This window comes from Cebidichthys violaceus, unplaced genomic scaffold (genome assembly GCF_023349555.1).
Source record: "Cebidichthys violaceus isolate CVI_PGR_0920_01 unplaced genomic scaffold, fCebVio1.0.p SCAF_3, whole genome shotgun sequence".
In the NCBI taxonomy this organism is placed as follows: Eukaryota; Metazoa; Chordata; class Actinopteri; order Perciformes; family Stichaeidae; genus Cebidichthys; species Cebidichthys violaceus.
This window is the reverse complement of record NW_027176483.1, coordinates 275180-300219: the sequence shown is the minus strand read 5'-3', so window position 1 is coordinate 300219 and position 25040 is coordinate 275180. Positions and strand designations below refer to the sequence as shown.

At 41.1% G+C, this 25040-nt stretch overlaps 4 protein-coding genes across 4 annotated transcripts in view; 2 read left to right on the top strand and 2 right to left on the bottom strand.

Moving 5' to 3' along the window:
• The first annotated feature begins 3394 nt into the window (after positions 1 to 3394).
• On the top strand, positions 3395 to 6807 carry irx5b (iroquois homeobox 5b). The gene is made up of 3 exons (XM_068723627.1): positions 3395 to 3637; positions 4488 to 4863; positions 5977 to 6807. Exons 1-3 carry the CDS (start codon positions 3395 to 3397, stop codon positions 6519 to 6521), a joined length of 1164 nt encoding a protein of 387 aa, XP_068579728.1. The 3' UTR covers positions 6522 to 6807.
• A 9154-nt stretch (positions 6808 to 15961) lies between these two features.
• Positions 15962 to 18679, top strand: hsd17b2 (hydroxysteroid (17-beta) dehydrogenase 2). The gene is made up of 5 exons (XM_068723936.1): positions 15962 to 16205; positions 16324 to 16536; positions 16718 to 16903; positions 17704 to 17841; positions 18309 to 18679. Exons 1-5 carry the CDS (start codon positions 15962 to 15964, stop codon positions 18647 to 18649), a joined length of 1122 nt encoding a protein of 373 aa, XP_068580037.1. The 3' UTR covers positions 18650 to 18679.
• Positions 18680 to 18777: 98 nt separating this feature from the next.
• mphosph6 (M-phase phosphoprotein 6) lies at positions 18778 to 21182 on the bottom strand. Its single transcript, XM_068723937.1, has 5 exons — positions 21017 to 21182; positions 20472 to 20584; positions 19475 to 19565; positions 19142 to 19245; positions 18778 to 19025 (listed from the first exon to the last, which is right to left on the bottom strand). The coding sequence occupies exons 1-5, from the start codon at positions 21062 to 21064 to the stop codon at positions 18890 to 18892; spliced, it is 492 nt and encodes a 163-aa protein (XP_068580038.1). The 5' UTR covers positions 21065 to 21182; the 3' UTR covers positions 18778 to 18889.
• Positions 21183 to 22100: 918 nt separating this feature from the next.
• The window catches only part of snx20 (sorting nexin 20), a 4387-nt gene continuing 1447 nt past the window's right edge, over positions 22101 to 25040 (bottom strand). Inside the window, exon 3 of the mRNA XM_068722539.1 lies at positions 22101 to 24847. Coding sequence (XP_068578640.1) covers positions 24176 to 24847 — 672 coding nt within the window. The 3' untranslated portion in view covers positions 22101 to 24175. The remainder of the gene's footprint in view (positions 24848 to 25040) is intronic.

Sequence of the window (25040 nt, the reverse complement as noted above, 5' to 3'; positions counted from 1 at the left end):
CTGAGAGACATCCAGGTTTGACGTTTGTGAGAGACTAGTCCATCAGTCAGAAACAGAACCATCTAGATAACTGATCAAGACCACAGTCAATCCAAAGATGTCAGAACATACTCTGTTGAGCCTTTAAACTACGGAGTCTTCCTGTTCCTGAGACATTAAAGACATTTTATAATTTAATGAAACTTTATTTCAACTCATTTCTGATTTAATATAAATATATGAACTCATGTTGTCAACGTTAGAAGAGTTAATTTAAAACTAAATGTCTGCTTGTTTCAACTCAAACTACAGCATTCAGATCAGAAGGTTCACTTCATCCAGCGGCCGAGTTAACTGGTGCCTCTCAGCAGAAGGCGTCCTCGATGCTCGCAGTAACTACATGTTTGGTAGATAGACAGACATTTAAAAGTGATGTTGAAGAGTCACCAGTTAGCTGTGATTACTGTGACAGTGAAGACTTCATGAACCGGTTCTTCCTTCATCTCTTGTGTTGTTGTTAAGAGTCTCGCTGCGTCTCCTCACTTCTTAATACAGGAGTCCCACGGGTGGTAATTATGCTTGAGCACAGATAACAAGGATTGCGTTTCATACTCGGATAATAACTATTAAAAAGAGTGTTTTCCAATTAATTAAACATACTGTCTTTAAGTAACCTCTGGACATTTGCCCCGCGGGCTAAGCTAATTTATGGATTACTTGGGGGAAAACAAACGAGCGCTCCTTTCATGTGAAAACCTTCACAAAAGAGTCGGCACCGTGGAGAATAGGAGGAGAACACTCCCTGAATATTCAACTTTGTTCATGCAAATTGTGAACATAACTTTTTGATATGATAAAGGAGTGGGTTTCAGGCCTACTGGGGGTCTCGACTGGGCGATGATGAAAGAGTCATCGGAGCTTTTCCGAGCCATTACTCCATCACGCAGGAGGCTGAGGAGAAGCCTCTGGAGCATCATTACCAACAGAGGAGAAGAAGAGCTGCAGCGCTTTTAATGAAAGATGCTTAAAAAAGCGTGAAAATGCCATCCCATAATCTGCCCGACTCCATCTGTAGAGGAGCAGCTTAGAGCGCTCCATTTCACCCGGCGGTGCAGTCATGCTCGTGATGTGCTTAGAGGGCCTCCTTAAGGAGAACGTTTCCACATTACTCCAGCTTCATTACGCTAAATCAATATTCGTTTAGCATCGCAGGTTTAATTTAATGTTTCCGCTGCAGCGTTTAACGAGGACAATGACAGTGAATTAAGAGATGAGTCGAGTTAAAGGTGCTACAGTCTGTTGATATGTGACTTGTCATCCCCATCCTCTAAAACCCAGAGACTGTTTGTGTAAAGAGAACGTAGTGAGGGTGACGTCACCCGTTGGGTTCGTTTGTCAGCCCTTGGTTCTTGGCCTTCGCCATCTTGTATTTTGGACGTCACCATCTTTGTTCTTGGCTGTCGCCATCTTGGTTTTAGGACGTTGAATTCTTGGTTTTTGGACGTCATATCTTGTTTTTTTGCCATCGCAATCTGGGATTATTGACGTCTTGGACGTCGCCATTTTGGTTCTTGGCCTTCACTATCTTGGTTTTTGGACGTTGACATCTTGGTTTTAGGATGTTGCCAACTTAGTTTTTGGACGTTGACATCTTGGTTCTTGCCTGTCGCCATCTTGGTTTTTGAACGTCGCTATCTTGGTTTTGGGATGTTGCAATCTTGTTTTGTTGGCAGTCGCAATTTGTGATTATTGACTTTGCCATCTTGTATTTTGGACGTTTCTTCTTGTCCGTCACCATCTTGGTTTTTGGACGTTGACATCTTGTTTGTTTGGCCATCGCCATATTGGTTTTTGGACGTTGCCATCTTGGTACTTGCCCGTCGCCATCTTGGTTTTAGGATGTCGCCATCTTGTTTTTTGGACATTGCAATCTTGTTTTGTTGGCTGTTGCAATCTGGGATTATTGGACGTCACCATCTTTATTCTTGGCTGTCTCCATCTTGTATTTTGGACGTCACCATGTTTGTTGTTGCCCGTTGCCATCTTGGTTCTTGGCCGTCGCCATCTTCAACGTCCAAAATCCAAGATGGCCTTGTCCTCTCAGCTGGAGGTTTACCTGTAGTAGCGGAGCCTCGTCCTCTCAGCTGGAGGTTTACCTGTAGCAATGGAGCCTCGTCCTCTCAGCTGGAGGTTTACCTGTAGCAGTGGAGCCTCGTCCTCTCAGCTGGAGATTTACCTGTAGTAGTGGAGCCTCGTCCTCTCAGCTGGAGGTTTACCTGTAGTAGTGGAGCCTCGTCCTCTCAGCTGGAGATTTACCTGTAGCAGTAGAGCCTCGTCCTCTCAGCTGGAGGTTTACCTGTAGCAGTGGAGCCTCGTCCTCAGACATCAGACCTGTGGTGTGTTGGTCCAGAGGAGAGACGGCATCATAAACCAGCTGAAGACTGAAGTACTTTCACTCCTCAGTCCTCCTTCCTTCACTCCGATCCTCTAATTATAGGACGCACTAATCAGATTAGAGCTGCTGAGCTTAAGCAGTCACCTGAGAGAAGCTCAGGTTAACCTGCAGCCCAGAAACACACTGACATCTCACACACACACAGACACACACAGACACACACACACACACACACACACACACACACACACCACTGCAGCATCTCTACATGCAATACTGGATCAATAGCACCAATCAGATCAATAATGAAATGTAATGATATATACATATATATATGTATATACATATATATATGTATGTATAAATATATATACACATATATGTATATATATATATCAGTCCGTCAGCTCTTATTTTGAAGGCCTGTAGGAAGCTCTGTCACTAATAATAAACTACTTTAATGTCACCAAATATGTCAACAATCATTAATATTCATGTTTATTTATCAGCAAACAAAGTGTTGATGTGTCACTTTAAACTGTTTGATCAGGTGACAAAAGTTTTATTATTATATCAACAATCAAGTCTCCACCCTCTTTCTCTCTCTCTCCATCGCTCTCTCTCTCTCTCTCTCTCTCTCTCTCTCTCTCTCTCTCTCCCTCTTTCCCTCTCTCTCTATCGCTCTCTTTCTCTCTCTCTCTCTTTCTCTCTCTTTACCTCTTTTTTTCTCTCTCTCTCTCTCTCTCTCTCTCTCTCTCTGGTATTTGGTTCTCTTTAAACTGTCAGTAGAAACACAAAGTGAACTCAGCAGCTCCTGAGATGCTGCTCCGTTTTTAAATCTCTTCTTCCTCCTTCTCCTCCTCCTCCTCCTCTCCTCTTCTCCTCCTCCTCTCCTCTTCTCCTCCGCCTCTCCTCCTCCTCTTCCTCCTCCCTCCTCATCCCGTCTCGGTGAAACACGCGCCTGGTGTGTCCGATGTGAGTTGGTCCGTGCGTAATAGTCCGGCTCCGGTGCGCGCCGTCATGTCGTTTCCTCAGGGTTTCCTCTTCCAGCCGTCCTCCGTGTCTCTGGCTCTGCACTCGTGCCCGTCCTTCGGGTCCGGGGTCCTCTTAGGACCGAGGACGGAGGAGCTGGGTCGGTCCTCTTCGGGATCAGCCTTCGCTCCGTACTCTGGATCCGGGACTTCTACCGGATTCAGCTCCCACCTCCCGAACCTCCCGTTCGGCAGCGAGTCCCGGGCCGCCGCGACCCTCAGCTCCTTTGTGGTGAGTGTCCGGACCGAAGCGGACCGGACCGGTACAGCTGGACCGGTACAGCTGGTCCGGGTCTGGGACTCTAGTGATGAAGTGAATCTTCACGTCTGAGTTCTAATACTGGATCCGGATCATTTATTGAGCCTCTTTATCACTTTGATTTTGTACATTTAGATGAAAATATTACTTGTTAATTAACGAACTACTAACTTGTTAGTTAACTAAATTGTTTAAGAAAATACAATTATTAACGAGATTTGAATAAATGTTTATTGATCATTTATTTCATGATTACCTGAAACAATCGAATCTAAATAATAAATGAAAGTCAAAGTTTCATCTTTAATTTAAACATTATAATAACGATTTAAAGATAATCTTATAAAATAAGAAATGTTTTGTACAACTATAAATAATGTGAATCAAAGAACGAGGAAGAAACATAACGAAAATGATAATATTCATAGTCATAATAATAATTATAATATGAATAATAATAATTATTATAATTATAATTATTATTATAATGATAATATTAATAATAATGCTAATTATTATTATAATTATAATAACGATAATAATAATGATAATATTAATAATGATGATAATAACAATGATAATATCAATAATGATGATAATTATATTAATTATGATATTAATGATATTAATAATAATAATGATATTAATTATATTAGGTGAATTAAAGGAGGTTTCTCTGGACCTTCTGGATTAACAGCTTTGTGTGTTTTAATTAAACTTTATTCAGCCGGTTCATTAAGACTCAGATTCAGATTCAGACTCAGACTCAGAGGGATCAGATGACATCATGAGACCTTTCTAACGTCCCCTCTTGGTGTTCCAGAGTCCGGGCTACGACCCGTCCTCCTTGGACTACCACCCGTTCGGGGCCCTGGGCCCCTATGCCTACGGGGACGCGTCCTACAGGAAGAACGCCACGCGGGACGCCACGGCCACGCTGAAGGCCTGGCTCAGCGAGCACCGCAAGAACCCCTACCCCACCAAGGGGGAGAAGATCATGCTGGCCATCATCACCAAGATGACGCTCACGCAGGTCTCCACCTGGTTCGCCAACGCACGCCGCAGGCTCAAGAAGGAGAACAAGATGACCTGGACCCCCCGGACCCGGAGCGAGGACGAGGAGGACGAGGACAACATCGACCTGGAGAGGACCGACGAGGACGAGGAGCCCCTCAAGGCCCACGAGGAGACCCAGACCGGTGAGTGGACCCAGACCAGAGGAGTCCCCGGAGCTCTGAACGATCAGTCCTTTAAATCATTCCTTTCATCTTTTCATCGATCAGTTCATCGATCAGTTCATCGAGGTGTTCAAAGAACTTCTGATCGTTGTAGAAGTATTACACTATAAATATTACATTAAATAATAAACAGCTGTCAGATAAATGAAGAGAAAGTATGACGAAGAAATACTCCAGTAAAGTACTTCATATATAAATATATATATATATATATATAAATATATATATTTATATTTATACATATATTTATATATATATATATTTTACATATATATAAATATATATATTCATACATATACATATATTTATATATAAATATATATTTATTTTACATATGTAAAATATATATATATATATATATATATATAAATATATTTTAAAAGATCTGCAGCATTTTATTGTTTTAGAGACAAAAATGTAAAACGAGTTTCTGTCGATGTTAAAATATTAAAATCAGTTTTTAAAAAGTCTTTAGTTTCACTAAGTGAAGAGAAACGGAGTGTGTTGAAGAAGTACAAATACTACGAGTACAAATACTACGAGTACAAGTGTCTGTCTATTCTCTGATGAGAGCTATTGATCATAATTATTGATTCTTTTAGTCTTTAAATGTCGACGTTTACAAACAAAGACTCAAATGATTGACTATCAAAACAATCAATTCATTAATAAACTGTTAATCTTAATACATATCAGGTTGAATATTGTTTGAATTAAACAACTATTGATGAATAAAGACGAAAATGATCAGTAGCAGCCGTGTGTGTAGCTGCCCGTCTACCTGTCTTTGTGGGGACCTCATGTGCATGTTTTTATGTGTTCATTTGTGTGTTCCTGACCTGTGTGTGTGTGTGTGTGTGTGTGTGTGTGTGTGTGTGTGTGTGTGTGTTTAAGTGTGTGCTAGTGTGTGTTTATTTGTGTATATGTGTGAGTGTGTGTTAGTGTTTAAGCGTGTGTTAGTGTGTGTTTATTTGTGTATATGTGTGTGTGTGTTCCTGCAGCTGACCTGCGTGTTTCTTTGTGTGTGTGTGTGTGTGTGTGTGTGTGTGTGTGTGTGTGTGTGTGTGTGTGTAGCCCGTCTACCAGCCTCTGTGGGGACCCCCTGCGTGTTGCTGTATAGAGAGGACAGCGGCAGCGGCAGCGACACGGACCGGAGCTTCACCGAACCAGACTTTAAGAACTCGGTGGACCGGCGGCTGGCCCCCGTCCCGGGCCCCACATCTACAGGGACCCCTCCCCAAAACGCCCCCCCGTCAAGCCCGTCGTCTAAAGAACCCGTCGACTCCTGCGGCTCTGTCCGGGGGCCAAACCCGGCCCCTAAACCCAAACTGTGGTCGCTGGCTGAGATCGCCACCTCTTCAGATAAGACTAAAGGATCTAGTGACTCATCCCGGACCCCGTTCCCACACAGCCCCGCACCCCTCCCCCGGCACCTCTACTACGCCTCCCCCTTCCTCTCCGGGTACTCGGGCTTCGGCTCTCTGGGGCCCCTGCACAGCGGCTCTCACCTGAGCGGATTACAGCACACGATGCTGCAGAGAGACGTTAAAGTACGCAGCCAGAGCCAGCTGGACCTGCTGGACCTGCAGGAGCTGAAGAGAGGCACGACCAACGTGTAGATACTGGACTCCATCCACTGGGAACACTGGTGATGCTGGACTCTTTATCTACTGGGAACACTGGTGATGCTGGACTCTATCTACTGGGAACACTGGCGATGCTGGACTCTATCTACTGGGAACACTGGTGATGCTGGACTCTATCTACTGGGAACACTGGTAATGCTGGACTCTATCTACTGGGAACACTGGTGATGCTGGACTCTATCTACTGGGAACACTGGTGATGCTGGACTCTATCTACTGGGAACACTGGTGATGCTGGACTCTCCTCTGAAAACCTCCTGGATGTCAAACACAAACACAAACTTCAGAGGGTTTTCTATGTTCATGTAATCTTTGTAGTGCGTTTCTGCACAGAACATGAAGTCTCATTAAAGATAGTTTTATTAAGACACAACTGGATATTATGATCTCATTCACTGGAAACCAATGCTCAGGGAGAACATTAGCTGGTTCCTGTTCTCATTTCTAACTCATTCTAAATTAAAAACAAACATTTTAAAACTGAAAATTATGATTTATAATTAATTTATCTTGCAGCTTTCTGTATCAGAAGTCACAAAGTGCATCACAATAAAAGACGTAAAATAAGAGACACACTGTATAAATAAGGAATAAAATAAGATTATTTTTGACTCACTGACAGAGGAGGAAGCTGCTGGAGTCACAGCGAGCTTCACTGTGCTTCACTGTGCTTCACTGAGCAGAGCTGAGCAGAGCTGTGCTTCCATCCGACACAGCGACTGAAAGAGACGCTTCAAATGTGATTGAGATCACATTTTAAACACAAAATGTGGTTTAGATGTTTTTTGTGTTTTTTTGCTGTCCAGATTTTAAAAAACCTGATTTAAGGGTGCAGTCTGACCATAGACCCTTAGAGGTCCAGGTCTACTGAGACCACATAACACTGAGCCTCGTCTGTGACTAAGCTACACAACAAACCACAAAACTCAACATTCAGGAATAAAAAGAGCAAATATAACAAACAGAGATGTTTTTTAAATGTGTTCAAAAGTGTTTTCCTTTTTACTTTGTTATATCATCTATAGTTGTTATTTGCATAAAACCCACAATTCAAATCATTTATTTTTATTGATAAACTACAATCATCACTACATGGCTGCTCGTCTCAACCAAGTAGTCAAGTTTACGTCCATGTACGTCCAAACTGTCTTCACTTCCATAATTTTATCCTTTCAGAAGAATTCTTTAATTACGGCCAAGAATGTGTTTTGTGAGGTCACGTGACCTGATGGAGTTCATCCTTCCGTCCGGGTGGACGTTGCTGAGATATCACGGTAATGAGGACAGACAAACCAAAAACACACTCATGAAAAGTGTCTTTCATCAGTAGTTCCAGAGGACGAACGCCTCATCGCACAACATTAATGAGAGTCAACAGGACTTTATGTCGACGAGTGAGTTAAACACTGATCTGTGGGTGAATGAAGCGACATCTTTACATTCATTTCAGTTCAATATATTCCCTACATGAAACCAGGATGGTTCTGTAAAGAGCTGTGAGTCTGAACCAGATCAGAGTCACTACCAGCTCTTTGGTGGAAAAAAATGAAATACTGTCAGTGAACATGTATTGACATGTTCAGTATCAACTCTTCTTAAGATGTTAATATAAAACATATCAAGGTTCCTTAAAAAGGTTTTCCATCCATTCATTAACTCTGAGTTTATCTGGGCTGGGTTGAGGGATCTGGTATCCCATCAACAATTTCAAGCTCTTTCTGGAGAACCCCGAGGTGTTCTGAGGCCAGACCAGATCTATAATCCCTCCAGCATGTTTTGGTTCTACCCCTCAACTTCCGACTGAGCTCCCTCCTCTTTACCACAACGGTCCGGTACGTCTTCATCGCCGCTGACCACCGAACCAAAACCTCCCCGATAGGAGCAGTGACTCACTCTAGACCTGGGGGGATCAGTCCACCGTATTCCAGCAGAGAACCATGAACTCAGACCTGGAGGTTCTGACCCTCATCCAGACCGCTTCACACTCGTCTACAAACCATCCCTGGTGCTGCTGAAGGCCATGTTCTGAAGGAGCCAATAGGTTGATTGTACCCAGGTACTCAATATTCAGTAGTATCCAATACAGGACTCTCCGAGGGATCTGGCAGTAGGCCTTCTCCAAGTCCACAAACACATGTAGACTGGATGAGGAACCCCTCCAACAGACCTGCAAGGGTAAAGAGCTGGTCTACTGGTCCACGGCCAGGACAGAATTCTCATTGGTCCTCATTCGACAACTGGTCGGAGCCTCCTTTTCAGCACCCTGGAGTAAACTTTCTCGGGGCGGCAGAGCAGTGTGATACCCCGATAGTTGGAGCACACCTTAAGGCCTCACCTTTAATAAAATGGGAACCACCACCATGGTCTGCCCGCTAAGGAGCTTTGTGAGCACCTCTGCCAGGCTTGTGGATGGGTCACCTCCATGGAGGAGGTTCTGATTCAGGAGTTCTTCAAAGTGTTCTTTCCAACCCTCAACAACTCAGATGCATTACAACTTCTCTCATGAACGGATCAGACCTCCAGGTTTCTCTATCGTTACTCACATGAGTGTTGAAGTCCCCCAGAAGAACCATCGTCTCTTTCCATATCGTCTCCCAGAGACTCTAAGAAGTGACTCTCGGTCTCATAGAGGCAACCCTCTCGTTCCTTATTGAAAACTCCAACAACCTGACACCTCTCATCCTGGGCCCCTCTGGAAAACGACCAGCTCCTCTCCAGGAGTTTGGTTCCATAACCAGTGCTTTGAGCCCAACTGTATTTAGCTGGTACCACTTCACCTCCCTCACCAGGTCTGGTTCCTTAAGAGTCCTTAGAGCCAATCTATGATACCAGGGGTCAACATACCTCAGTCCCCGGCTTTACCTGTCTTTCCATGTAGATTTTTGGGTCGATTTATAAAGGGGCAGTGAATTGTTCTGAGTCTGGACCCTCCTCTGGGACCACTTTGTCTTGATAGACCCCTACCAGGAGCTGTTGCCCCCAATAACACAGTTCCTTGGGTCACTGGGCCCCAAAAAAAGCATTTTCACTTCTATAAATCAGAAGTAAAAATGTAATTTACAGCAGCAGTACTTTGGAGCCCTTGAAGTAAACCAGAGAGTGACTCATTTTAAGATCTGAAGGGTTCATTTTCTAACAACACATCTTTATAATTACATCAGTAGGTAGAATTAATCTGAAAAAAAAGATGGAAGCTTTTCAATTTCATACCTGAGTCCATCAGCAGCTAAGAGGCTTAAATATTACATATATCATATTTCACACTTTTCTGACATCGTTCACGTTTTCTTTGGGGCGTCTTTGAGGAATGAATTGTGTTTATTTCAGATGGAGTTGCTTCTTTTTTTATCCTGATCCTACAGCAACAAACAGAGAATGTGTGTATATATACATATATATATATGTGTATATATATATATATATATATATATATATATACACGTGTATATATATATATATATATATATATACACGTGTATATATATATATATATATATATATATATATATATATATATATATATATATATATATATATGTATGTATGTATGTATGTATGTATGTATGTATGTGTGTGTGTGTGTGTGTGTGTGTGTATATATATATATATATATATATATATATACACATACATACATACATACATGTATGTATGTATGTATGTATATATATATATATATATATATATATATATACACGTATATATATATGTATGTATGTATGTGTGTGTATATATATATATACACACATACATACATACATACATACATATATACATATATATATATATATATATATATATATATATATATACATATATACATATATATATATATACATATATATATATATATATATATATATATACATATATACATATATATATATACACACACATAGATAGAGTTTAATCTGCTGAGAGGGTCCATGTTTCACGTTGAGCTCTGAGCCCCCTGGACATCCTGTTTATTTATGCTCATCTGCTGGATGTAAATGTACTCCAGTACAGTACTCCAGTACACAGTTAAAGTATTTACATCTGGGGGACTTTTTATCTGGAATTACCAGTTTTCTTTTCAAATGTTAGATTTAAAACATGCCATTATATAATAAAAATCGATCTGAAACGAAACATTTTTAAAGGTGTAATGTTTCCATTTGAATGAGGGTTTTATTTTCCACTGCAGTCTGAAAGGAGATGTCTTATAACATCAGAGTAATTAAAAAATCTAAATGATTTAGATTCATTTCATAACATAAATAATGGTCCTTCAACTGATCTGGAATCATGAAAATCAAAAATATTTGAGGAGAAATGTTTGTTTTTCATCTTAATAATAGAAAAGATCAGAGTGTAAACATATCAGTGGGTGTTTTAACGCTGTTTGTCCTCCTGGTCCTGAATCTAAAACTGTTCTTGGACTTTTGAATTGATCCGTCATCATGTCATGAAAAACATTATTAGTATCATTATTATTATTGTTCTCCAGTTCATTATTGTTATGATGGAGAGACTTATGACCGACTGGATGCAGAGGAAACATCTCAAATGAATCCAAATGAAGAGTTATTCTGATGAAGACTGAAGCTGTAATAGAACCTTGAGGATTACAATAAGGGTCAATAAATCATATTACAGTACTTTAATATAATACAATGTGAAGGCTCAAAAAAGATCCTTTTTTCCTCAATCAGTCAGTTTGTTTTGAGAGATTTCTGTTTTTGTGTCTTTTGTGTTGTTTTTGGTTCCTGTATTTTTTTTAATGGTTTTATGGTTTTATGTTTATGGGGTCGGGTCGCGGTGGCAGCAGGCTGACCCAGACTCTCCCGCACCATGTTCCAGCTCAGTCTGGGAGATTCTACTGTATTTTATTATGTATTTAACTTGTTTTGATATATTTTATGTGTTTGATTTATGTTATCTATCATGTTTTTTGATGAATGTTCATGTTTTTTTATGTATTTTATATTTCTGGATGTTTTTTATGTTTTGTTTTTTTTGGAAATATTGTCAGGCACAGAATACAGTAAACATGTACTTTGACTAATATTTACGTTGTTTTTCAGCTTTTTGTCAACATATATAAACAAACAGACATCATTATATATAAATTATTACTGTTATTATTATAACAGAAAGAGTAAAATGAATAAATTAATCTCTGAGCTCTTCTCACCTGTATGAAGTGGGCGGGGCTCCGTTACGATGATGTCACACATCTTTCTATGTATATCATCAGAACAATGAATAAAGTCTCGATCGTGGACTTTATGGACAGAGATCAGTGAAGACAAACATCCTCACTTTTATCTCTAAATTCAACCAAAACACAACATGTGACACATTTCACCCCCCAGCTACTTCAGACCCCCCCCCCCATCAACAGCTGGCTCACAGCTCCTCCACACACACACCAGTGTCCCCAGTGACTGAACCAGTCTGCTGCTGGGAGTCTGACCCACTACAGTCCTCAAGCTTCCTCTCATCAACACGTCACTGCTGCTGGTCTCTGGTTCATACTGAAGATAAAGACACATTTGAACATTTGAACACCTTCTCTGGTCCACAAAAATGGACTCCACGTCTCTCTTGAGAAGATGTGATCAGAGATCAGTAATCAACAGATTCACCACTTCATTCACACACCAGGAGCTCAGACTGAAGCAGCAGACCCAGTAAAGTGACATTCACCCTGTGGTTCTCCTGCTGTTAACCGTCTGTGGGAGAAGACATTTAACATATCACGCATGATCATAAATAAACAGACGTTATTTATCATCATGTTTGTTAACGATATGAAGCGAAACATTCAATGTTGTAACGTGAAACTTGAGAACTTCAGTGAAGAAAACAACAGAGCTCATGTTTCACTGACAGCAGCTTCAGATCCCTTTGCTTTGCCTGCACCGCCCTCTAGTGTCCATCTCTATGTGTCTCTGTGTGTCCATCTCTAGTGTCTCTATGTGTCCATCTCTATGTGTCTCTATGTGTCCATCTCTATGTGTCTCTGTGTGTCCATCTCTAGTGTCTCTCTGTGTCCATCTCTAGTGTCTCTCTGTGTCCATCTCTATGTGTCTCTGTGTGTCCATCTCTAGTGTCTCTATGTGTCCATCTCTATGTGTCCATCTCTAGTGTCTCTCTGTGTCCATCTCTAGTGTCTCTAGTGTCTCTATGTGTCCATCTCTATGTGTCTCTATGTGTCCATCTCTATGTGTCTCTATGTGTCCATCTCTAGTGTCTCTATGTGTCTCTGTGTCCATTTCTATGTGTCACTGTGTGTCTCTATGTGTCCATCTCTATGTGTCCATTTCTATGTGTCCATTTCTATGTGTCCATCTCTATGTGTCCATTTCTATGTGTCTCTATGTGTCCATTTCGATGTGTCCATCTCTAGTGTCCATTTCTATGTGTCTCTATGTGTCCATCTCTATGTGTCCATCTCTAGTGTCTCTATGTCTCTATGTGTCCATCTCTAGTGTCTCTATGTCTCTATGTGTCCATCTCTAGTGTCTCTATGTGTCCATCTCTAGTGTCTGTGTCTCTATGTGTCCATCTCTAGTGTCTCTATGTGTCTCTGTGTCTCTGTGTCCATCTCTAGTGTCTCTAGTGTCTGTGTCTCTATGTGTCCATCTCTAGTGTCTCTATGTCCATCTCTAGTGTGTCTAGTGTCTCTGTGTGTCTCTATGTGTCTCTATGTGTCCATCTCTAGTGTCTCTGTGTCCATCTCTAGTGTCTCTGTGTCCAGCTCTAGTGTCTCTATGTGTCTCTGTGTGTCTCTATGTGTCCATCCCTAGTGTCTCTAGTGTCTCTGTGTGTCTCTACGTGTCCATCTCTAGTGTCTCTAGTGTCTGTGTGTCTCTGTGTCCATCTCTAGTGTCTCTAGTGTCTGTGTGTCTCTATGTGTCCTCACGTTCTCATCCAGCACCATAAACATCCAGTAGTTTATTGAGCTCATGTATCATATGTACGCGCTGTGATTTGTCTACTGAAGGACATTATTTCAATTGAACTGTAATAATATGAACTAATCTGCTGATGATCGTTTTAGACACATTAAGAAATAAAATATTCAGAAAAAGACGAAGCAGAGCAGAAATGTTTGTTTGATAGGAAGCAGCAACAACAACAGAGACGACTTCACTAAACTTAACTAGGAAATATCAGGTGAAATAAAGGAGGTGCTCCTCCTCCTCCTCCTCCTCCTCCTCCTGCTCCTGCTGCTGGAGGCCTGGCTGAAGCTGTGAGACAGATGGTGCCATTTGCTTTCAGTCATTCCTCCGGTGACCTCACTGTTGAATATCACGCAGCAGGAAGCCGCTCCATGTGTTACATTGTAGCAACAACACTCAGAAATGTTCACATTGATCACATCTGAAACATGAGATCAATACAGAACTGGATCAGTGTGATGAAAGGTGATGGTTCACCTGAAGGGATTTATATAAATATATATATAAAAATAAATATATATATAAAAATATATATATATATATATATATATATATAAATAAATAAATATATATTATCTGTTATCATTATTATTATCATTATTATTATCATCATCAAGGACCTTTGTGTCCTTAATGAAGTCAATTGTATCCTTAGTATTATTGTCACAATCATTATTATTAGTATGATTAATATTATCTGTTATTACTATTATTATTATTATTACATTATGGAACTTTTGTGTCCTTAATAAAGTTATTATCTTTAATATTATGTCACCATCATTATTATTAGTCAATAACAGTTTAATAAAAGATGTTAAATGATGTAATGTATTGTAATAACTCAACAATAGTTCAATAGAAGATGTTAAATGACGTCATGTATTATAATAACTCAACAATAGTTTAATAGAAGATGTTAAATGATGTCATGTATTGTAATAACTCAACAATAGTTTAATAGAAGATGTTAAATGACGTCATGTTTTGTAATAACTCAACAATAGTTAAATAGAAGATGTTAAATGATGTCATGTTTTGTAATAACTCAACAATAGTTAAATAGAAGATGTTAAATGATGTCATGTTTTGTAATAACTCAACAATAGTTAAATAGAAGATGTTAAATGATGTCATGTTTTGTAATAACTCAACAATAGTTCAATAGAAGATGTTAAATGATGTCATGTTTTGTAATAACTCAACAATAGTTAAATAGAAGATGTTAAATGATGTCATGTATTGTAATAACTCAACAATAGTTTAATAGAAGATGTTAAATGATGTCATGTTTTGTAATAACTCAACAATAGTTAAATAGAAGATGTTAAATGATGTCATGTTTTGTAATAACTCAACAATAGTTAAATAGAAAATGTTAAATGATGTCATGTTTTGTAATAACTCAACAATAGTTAAATAGAAGATGTTAAATGATGTCATGTATTGTAATAACTCAACAATAGTTCAATAGAAGATGTTAAATGATGTCATGTTTTATAATAACTCAACAATAGTTAAATAGAAGATGTTAAATGATGTCATGTTTTGTAATAACTCAACAATAGTTAAATAGAAGATGTTAAATGATGTCATGTTTTGTAATAACTCAACAATAGTTCAATAGAAGATGTTAAATGATGTCATGTTTTGTAATAACTCAACAATAGTTCAATAGAAGATGTTAAATGATGTCATGTTTTGTAATAATTCAACAATAGTTAAATAGAAGATGTTAAATGATGTCATGTATTGTAATAACTCAACAATAGTTTAATAGAAGATGTTAAATGATGTCATGTTTTGTAATAACTCAACAATAGTTAAATAGAAGATGTTAAATGATGTCATGTTTTGTAATAACTCAACAATAGTTAAATAGAAAATGTTAAATGATGTCATGTTTTGTAATAACTCAACAATAGTTAAATAGAAGATGTTAAATGATGTCATGTATTGTAATAACTCAACAATAGTTCAATAGAAGATGTTAAATGATGTCATGTTTTGTAATAACTCAACAATAGTTAAATAGAAGATGTTAAATGATGTCATGTATTATAATAACTCAACAATAGTTCAATAGAAGATGTTAAATGATGTCATGTTTTATAATAACTCAACAATAGTTAAATAGAAGATGTTAAATGATGTCATGTATTGTAATAACTCAACAATCAACAGACGCTCTCCCAACTAAAATAGAAATAAGAACAAACTACAGACGGGGTCTGACTGAATGTGTGACTTGTGATTTTAAACTTCATGAATAAAAGGAAAAATGTTCTCAGACAAATCAAGAAAACAAAAGGAGAAACAGATCTTTATCGTCACCGATGGTATCAGAGGGGGAGGAGGAACCGGTTTGAGCACCACATACCTGTGTGCAGGTGGATTAGCTGGAGCCTGACTTCACTTCACCTGTGACATACAGGTGAGACTCAACACACCAATAGTCAGAAGATGGACATCACTTCCTGTTTCTGTGTCGGAGCTGCAGCTGTGTTCTTCTTCACCATGCTGTGGAAGCTTAAAGAGGGCTGTGGAACCTGGTTCTGGACCCTGGTTTGGGCTCTGGTCGGGTCCTCTCTGTACCTCTCTGGTCCTCCGGTGGTCTGTGGACTGGCCATCCTCGGCTGCAGCTTGTTCTTGATGTATGAGACTGAGAAGAGAGTAGAGCTGCAGAGCAGAGCGGTGCTGATCACAGGTGAGACACACACACGCACGCACGCACACACACACACACACACACACACACACACACACACACACACACACACACACACTTTGTTTCAGGATTCATTGCTGTCTCTTTTCCTCTGGAGGTTGTGATTCAGGATTTGGTCTGGCTCTGGCGTTGCGGCTCAGCGAGTCCGGACTGAAAATATTCGCTGGCGTGCTGGACGAGAACGGAGCTGGAGCTCAGCAGCTCAGAGGACGAGGATCTGAAAACCTTCAGGTGCTGCAGCTCGACGTCACCGACAACAACCAGATAGAGACGGCTCACAGGTACATCAGCACTCAGGTGGCTGACACAGGTAAGACCACTGAGCGCACCGCCAGGTAAACCTAAGAAAGATCCATTAAACACGAGTCCCAGAGTTCAAACTGAAGACAAGAATTAAATCATATTTGTTTGGAACTCATGACATTGTTGTGAATGAATTCATTGGGACAAGGACTTGGATCTTTCTGTCCGTTTGTCTGGTGTCCCTGCAGGTCTGTGGGGTTTGGTGAATAACGCAGGAGTCCTTCATTGTCCCGTGGACGCAGAGCTGCAACCAATCACAGCGTTCAGACGCTGCATGGACGTGAACTTCCTGTCTGCGGTGAAGATGTGTCAGGTGTTCCTCCCTCTGCTGAGGAGGTCCAGAGGACGCATCGTCAACGTGTCCAGCATGGCAGGTAGGTCTGACTGACTACTGTGGTGGACTAATCGTGTTTTAAGAGTGCATTAATGGTGTATTAAGAGTGTACTAACAGGTGTATTAACGGTGCACTAACAGTGTATTACATAATGTATAAACAGGTGTAATAACAGGTGTATTAACCGTGTATTACATGGTGCATTAACAATGTATTAACAGTGCATTAACAGTGTATTACATAGTGTATAAACAGGTGTAATAACAGGTGTATTACATGGTGTATTAACAGTGTATTAACCGTGTATTACATGGTGTATTAACAGTGTATTACATGGTGCATTAATAGTGTATTACATAGTGTATAAACAGGTGTAATAACAGGTGTATTACATGGTGTATTAACAGTGTATTAACCGTGTAGTAACAGTGTATTTAACCGTGTATTAACAGTGTATTAACCGTGTATTACATGGTGTATTAACCGTGTATTACATGGTGTATTAACAGTGTATTAACCGTGTATTACATGGTGTATTGACAGTGTATTAACCGTGTATTACATGGTGTATTGACAGTGTATTAACCGTGTATTACATGGTGTATTGACAGTGTATTACATAGTGTATAAACAGGTGTAATAACAGGTGTATTACATAGTGTATACAGGTGTATTAACCGTGTATTACATGGTGTATTAACCGTGTATTACATGGTGTATTAACCGTGTATTACATGGTGTATTAACCGTGTATTACATGGTGTATTAACCGTGTATTACATGGTGTATTAACCGTGTATTACATGGTGTATTAACCGTGTATTACATGTTTCCTGCAGCTGAGGTGCCGATGCCCCGGTTATCTGCTTACGGAGCCTCCAAGGCGGCGCTGAGTGTCTTCTCTAAAGTGATGAGGCTGGAGTTATCGGAGTGGGGCGTCAACGTGGCTCTAATCCAACCTGCAGGCTTCAGAACAAGTAGGTCCGATTCAAACGGTTTAAAGATCACATTCACATTTTAAGTGACGTGTTTTTAACACGATGAAGTGGACAAGAGGGGAACTACAAACTGAAATCAACAGAAATCAAACTGTTGTGGTTCAAAGCAGAGAAAGGAGCTGAAGTAGTGCTGCGACGTGTTCAGTCCACTTTAAACGTGAGGATTAAAGTTAAAGCAGCTCAGACCTTCTGTTCAGTTTCATATTTGTTTTGTCTGAATTCTTGTTCAGATCTTCAGTCCTATAAAGATAACCTACATTCTATTTAAAGATGTGTTGTGTTCATTTAAGTCTTTGTCTTTACTGACTGGTTGGTGTATTATTGGTGAGATGTTGGCAGTAAACTCTGTATTCATCCTTCCATTAAGCGTCTCCAGGATTAACATTCTTCTAACCGTCTGAGGACTCGTGTTCTTTTATTGAATTATGTTCTACGTTGGTCCGCAGAGATCTTCGGGACCAGCGATGACGTCGCTCGCTACAGAGCTCAGATCCTCTCAGCTGTTTCCTGCGATGCCAGAGAGGATTATGGGGATGCGTACATCTCCTCCCTCCCCGCCGGTCTGACCAGGATGTCCCGCGAGTCCTCGGAGGATCTGTCTCCCGCGGTGGACGCCATGTGTCACGCTCTGCTGTCGGTCCGTCCCAAACCCGTGTACGAGCCCGGGAGGATGGGCCGGCTGCTGCCGCTGCTCCACCGCTGCGCCCCGACCGCTGTGTTCGATGCCGTCATCGCCGCCATCGCTAAACACGGCGACCGCAGACCGGCGGGACTCGGCGGGAGCTGAGGCTCATGGGAAAACTACAAAGTTCAGACTGATCTTCTACCGCCAGAGATTCGGAGCTTCTTTTACATGTTGTGTTGCATCGCACTGTCCCTTTAAGAGCTACGTAAAGAAGTCACGTGATGCACGAACACAGTGAGCTGTGACTTTAATGAACACTCAGAGAGACTTCTCTTCCTGAACACAGATGTGTAACATCCAGATTAAAACACCACATGTGGAGTAAATCAAAATAAAAACGTTTCAGTCCTGAGGCTTCATAAAGACTCTCTTGTTGGTTTCCACCACGTTGTGGTTCACGTCGTCTTCTTCTTCTGTCGCCGCTCTCTGTCGCTTCGTAGAAAACTTCTTCTTCATGCTTCTCACTAAACTCTCGTACCTGCAGAAGAAGACAGCAGAGTTCAGACAGACGTGTCCGTCTCACTGACAGCAGATGAACTTCTAGTAGGTAGAGGAGAAACGTTCATGACCAGCAGAAGAAGTCCTGAGACGTACCTGAGAGCCATCTCTTCATCCGTGACGTCCGTCTGCATCCTGCTGGGTTCTTCTTCCTCTTCTCTCTCCTCTTCCTCTTTAGGGTTCATCACCAGCATCAGTCTCTGAGAGCAAACAAACCACTTTAAACCAGAGGTATCATCATCTAACACCGAACATCTCCTAACACCTAACATCTAACTTTAAACCAGAGGTATCATCACCTAACATCTAACACCTCCTAACATCTAACTTTAAACCAGAGATATCATCACAGCAACGTCTCCGAGTGAAGAAATGAAGGAGGAAGACGAGGAGGAGGAGGAGGAGATGAGTAATAAATGAGAAACAAACCTCTACTTCTGGGTTAAACCCTTTGAAGGAGAAGCGACCGTACTTGAGCTCCTCACAGGGAATGAAGCTCTTCTCCTCGATGATGAAGTTCCTGAGAGGAGGAGGAGGAGGAGGAGGAGGAGGAGGAGAAGGAGAAGAAGAAGAAGAAGAAGAGATGATGTCACTAACAATAAAACAGTGAACGTTCACAGCATCATAATTATATTATTCAGTATTTGATAACCTGTACAAACATCTGACCCTCCTAACATCTACCTGACGGGTCGATCCTACCAGGTGACCTGGAGGGGGGCCGTGTCGGAACCACGCATGCTGACTACTGGGGTTCTGCAAGGGTCAGTCCTGGGCCCCCTTCTCTTCTCGCTCTACACAACATCTCTGGGTTCTGTTATTCGCTCGCATGACTTCTCCTACCATTGTTATGCCGATGACACCCAGCTGGTCTTGTCATTTCCCTCCCGGTGACACCCGAGTGGAGACGACACACCACCTCAAGCTCAACCTAGACAAAACTGAGCTACTGTTCCTCCTGGTGAAGGGGAGACCTGTCCATCACCATTGATGACACCGTGGTGACGCTCAGTGGTGGAATGAACTCCTCTGACATCAGGACAGCAGAGTCGCTGCTCATCTCTCATCAGGATGAAGACTCACCTCTTCAAGAAGTCCTACCCTGAGCCTTCCACTCATTGTATTCATACTAGTTTGTTGTACTTATTGTATTCATATTAGTTTGTTGTACTTATTGTATTCATACTAGTTTGTTGTACTTATTGTACTCATAGTTTGTTTGTGAACTTCTCTCTGCTTCATGCTCTTAGATGCTTGTTTAAAGGAGATGTACTCATGACTTCTGGTGACTGGTAGTTCTTTTGAATACCGACGTTATATATATATATATATATATATATATATATATATATATATATATATATATATATGTGTGTGTGTGTGTGTGTGTGTGTGTGTGTGTGTGTGTGTGTGTGTGTGTTCGTACTCCTTAGTCTTCAGCTCAGGTAGGTCCAGGTACCAGTGCTCATCACTGATGATCCTCTTCTCCTCTTCCTCCAGCTGCTTCTTCGTCTCCTCGTCCAGACCTCTCTGCATGAACTGAACACAACAGTCTGTATATAAATATATGTGTGTGTGTGTGTGTGTGTGTGTGTGTGTGTGTGTGTGTGTGTGTGTGTGTGTATATATGTGTATATATATATATATATATATATATATATATATATATATATAGGATGATGCATCAGGTGAGAGCGTGGTTCAAACACGTGTCCTCACATGAACACGTGACTCCATCAACCCACCACAACACGCACAGAGTAATGTGATTACTCTTTGGGACGTGAGTGGATTCATACGTGGTTTGAACGCTTCATCAGCAGGTATGACGTCAGCGTCCAGCACTGACCACAGGTCTACAAACAGCAGTTCAACTTTAACGTCTCGTTTCTGAACCACGTCCGCAGCGACAGCTAGCTAAACACGGCTAGTAGCTTCGCTAGCTTCATTAGCTTAGTTAGCTTCACTCACCTTCATGCGCAGCAGGTTTTTGGAGAGTTTCACGTTGTCGTCCGCCATCTTCACTCAGTTTCACTCAGTTTCACGGAGAACAAACTAAATTTAACTAAACTAAACTACAGCAGCACGAGACGCTCTGGAGATAAACGCTCTGCGCAGCGGCTCCGCGCAGCTGCTGCTAAACTCAGACAGAAGAAGTCGATCACCGAGCGGCTGATGTTCGATAGCAGTCTTCTTCTTCTGCTTCTGCTTCTGCTTCTTCTTTTATTATAAATCGATACGATGACGTCAATCTTTATAGTTTTATTTATCTTTATTGTGCGTTCAGCCTGCAGCTTAATATAAGAGTTATATTAATAATATTACTCTTATATTAATAATATAAGAGTAATATTATTACTCTTATATTATTAATATAAGAGTAATATTATTAATATCACTCTTATATTATTAATATAACTCTTATATAAGCGTTGTATTAATAATATAAGAGTAATATTAATAATATTATTCTTATATTAATAAATGAATAATATAAGAATTAATAATATAAGAGTAATATTAATAATATAAGAGTTACATAAACACACACACATACACATGTACACTCTTTAACGTCTGAATACGTATTTAAACATTTTATACAACTCATTCCCTTTCATCAAGAATCAGAAAGGGAAGTTTGGGGTCCCCTGCTGGAGCTGTTGCCCCCGCGACCCGATCCCGGATAAGATGAGATGAGATGAGATGAGATGAGATCAAGAATCAGGTTTTTATGAATTATTTTAATTTCTCAAAGGCTTCAAAAAGTGATGATGTTTCAGGTCAGGTGAGTGTAAAAGTACATACAGAAATGGGCAAAAATACATCAAAATGTATTTTGATACAAAATACAAAATACCTCTCAAATAAATGTATTAAAATAAAATACAAAATACTGGTGGCAGAAAATGTAACAATTCATAAGGTGCCTTTTAAATAAAATAAATTGGATATTTAATGTTTTTTTTAACAAAAGGACATCTACTGTCATAGCCTGGCTAACTGTGAACTCTATTATCTACTTTAGAAGCAAAAATGAAGAGAAGAGACGGAGTTCTTGGAGTAGCAACCAGCGGGAAGTTTTAATGAGCACAAGGCAACATTCAGCAAAAATGCACCGTATCAGTTGTTACAGTTTACACTTATAGTCTAATTCATCCCCCTTAAGTCACCTTCCACCAATCAGATCAGTCGGCCGAATCACAGAAACAAAGCATCCCTGATTTCTAATACGGGGCCTTGCCTAACACCTAGTTTGGTCAAGTTCTTTCGAGGACATTGTACCCAACCATGTCGACAGAATGTTCTGCTCGTTGACCGGGAAATGTTTGGGAGTTCCCGGTCGCCACGACCTATCACTCTCAGGCACTCATACTTTCTGAGAAACATTTGTTTATTCAACTGGATTGAGATATCAGAATCAGGCCGTGGCTTTAGTTTAATTCTAAGTTATATGATGATTTTCTTCAACATATCCCCCCTTTGGGGGTCACTTGACCCCCACCATAAATTCATATAACTTTTGATAAAATAGGTGGAAATGTAACTCAAGGTTTTGGTCCCTTACAGCATTGTAACAACACAATTGATTATGCAGAATCAGAGACTGATCCTGCCAGGTGATTGTGTTACTTATAGGTGCTTGATTATATACCAATACAGAACATTTAATTTCAAAGTATAATTCAATAACATCACTCAATACTAAGATTCACTTAACAAATGGAGAGTGGGAATGGTCATAGTTATGTTGTCACAACTTTAGTCTAGTAATATTGGGTTTTCACACCATACCGATCTCCTAATGAATGAAGGAGTAATGTTAGCCTGTGGGAACCAGGACACCACCCAGGTTACTTTACAGTAAACAGTAGTATTGCCTACATTAACCCTTTGTTCATCCGTAGCAAATCCACCACTGGCAAAACATTCATACTCTTCCACTTGATCTGTTTTCTAAGTAGTGGGAGGCTCGTTCTGCGACGTGTAAGTCGTAACTTCTGCACATGCGTTGCACAATTGATATTCAGGACACCGATCTCAGTAGTCGTGTTTCTTTTGAGATCCATTCAAGAGTCTATATTGAACTCCACACATAGGAAGTGTCAATGTTTTTGTTTCCACATGTATATTATAGACATGATTTTGATTCCACAGTCTGCTTATTCTGACCTCAACGTCAGCTGTGTGCTAGCTTCCCATTTCCACATGGTGTGAACTTGTCTCTTTCGAGATGCATTAGCGTGCTTCTGTCTGAACACTGGATAGGACAGTAATTGATATTATGAGATTCACATTGAGAAGATACAGCATCACTTGTAACACAGTGAGGTTAGATGGTCAGACGTCTCTTGATGAGGTTATCATGAACAGACAAGCTCCCAGTCTTCCTCTTCCTACAGCTAGCTACTCCACTGATAAGCTAACTTGCTAAACACTGGCTAAGCACTAGCCTAGACAGCATGCTAGCGTCATTAGCATGTTAGCATCGATGGCTAGCTTGATATTATAACCATCACCATGTATACAATAGGCTATGTAGCCAGAACCAGACATACATTATACATCAAGCTAGCTGACGTCTGTCACACTCAGATAACATATGTATCTTGACAGACAATCAAAGATCTGAAAACTGAACTCTGAACTGTCTTTTGATTCGTGGAGAAAGTATTTTGAGTACAAAATACTCAAAAGTATTTGAAATAGGTATTTTAAATACAAGTAATAGAAATACTGCCCATCTCTGTTTCTACTTAAGTATCATCTAGATTAGACACTAACTCCTCCAGAGACTCAGGTGAACTCCTGGACCACTAACTCCTCCAGAGACTCGGGTGAACTCCTGGACCACTAACTCCTCCAGAGACTCGGGTGAACTCCTGGACCACTAACTCCTCCAGAGACTCGGGTGAACTCCTGGACCACTAACTCCTCCAGAGACTCGGGTGAACTCCTGGATCACTAACTCCTCCAGAGACTCGGGTGAACTCCTGGACCACTAACTCCTCCAGAGACTCGGGTGAACTCCTGGACCACTAACTCCTCCAGAGAATCGGGTGAACTCCTGGACCACTAACTCCTCCAGAGACTCGGGTGAACTCCTGGACCACTAACTCCTCCAGAGACTCAGGTGAACTCCTGGACCACTAACTCCTTCAGAGAGCGGGAGGACACCTCCCCCCTCTCGGCGTCCCTGAGGACGGTCAGTTCCTCCTGTAACTGAGCCACAGGACGTCCCAGCTGATACCCTAAGTCCACCAGCAGGTCCAGCAGTGAGGCTCGGTAGCGTTTCAGTCCGTAGCGCCTTGTTGGTGCCAGAGCTCTCTGAGCTGCAGTAAATGCCTGTTCTGGTTCCTCCAGGTCCCGGTAGCAGACCGCAAGGGCGGACAGGGTGGGTACGATCAGGGTGGGGTTCTGCCACGGTAGCAGCTTCTCCTGAACCTCCAGAACGGTCTGCAGCTGGTCCACGGCGAGCCGGAACTGTCCACCTCGCAGTAAACCGTGCGCTCGTTTCTGCTCCGGTCCGGTGAAGAACTCGGGGAAACGAGGCGAGTGTCGAACGCAGCGCACGGCGTAAAGTTTAGCCAGGTAGTCCTGGAGGCCGAGGCGTCGCTCCGAGATCAGCTCGAGGCAGAAGTTCCCACTCAGGAGTTTTCGGGGGAGAACCACGTCCTCCAGCTCCTCGTTGAACTCTTCCAGCAGTTTGTGGTGGAAGCGAGAGAAGTCGCTGTAGCGGCGCTCCACGGACGAACGGCGGGAATCGAAGCTGCCGGAGCGCATCACCACGACCTCGTACACCTGGAGACAAACAGGAAGCAGGAAGTCAAACATCAGTTTACATGTACACACATATATAACATATTCAGCCATGCTAGCTGTTTCCCTCTGTTTACAGTCTTTATGCTAAGCTAAGCCACTCAGCTAAGCCACTAAGCCAGCTGCTGTACAGACATAAGAGCTATATGAACATGTGACTCTCTTAGTGGAAGAT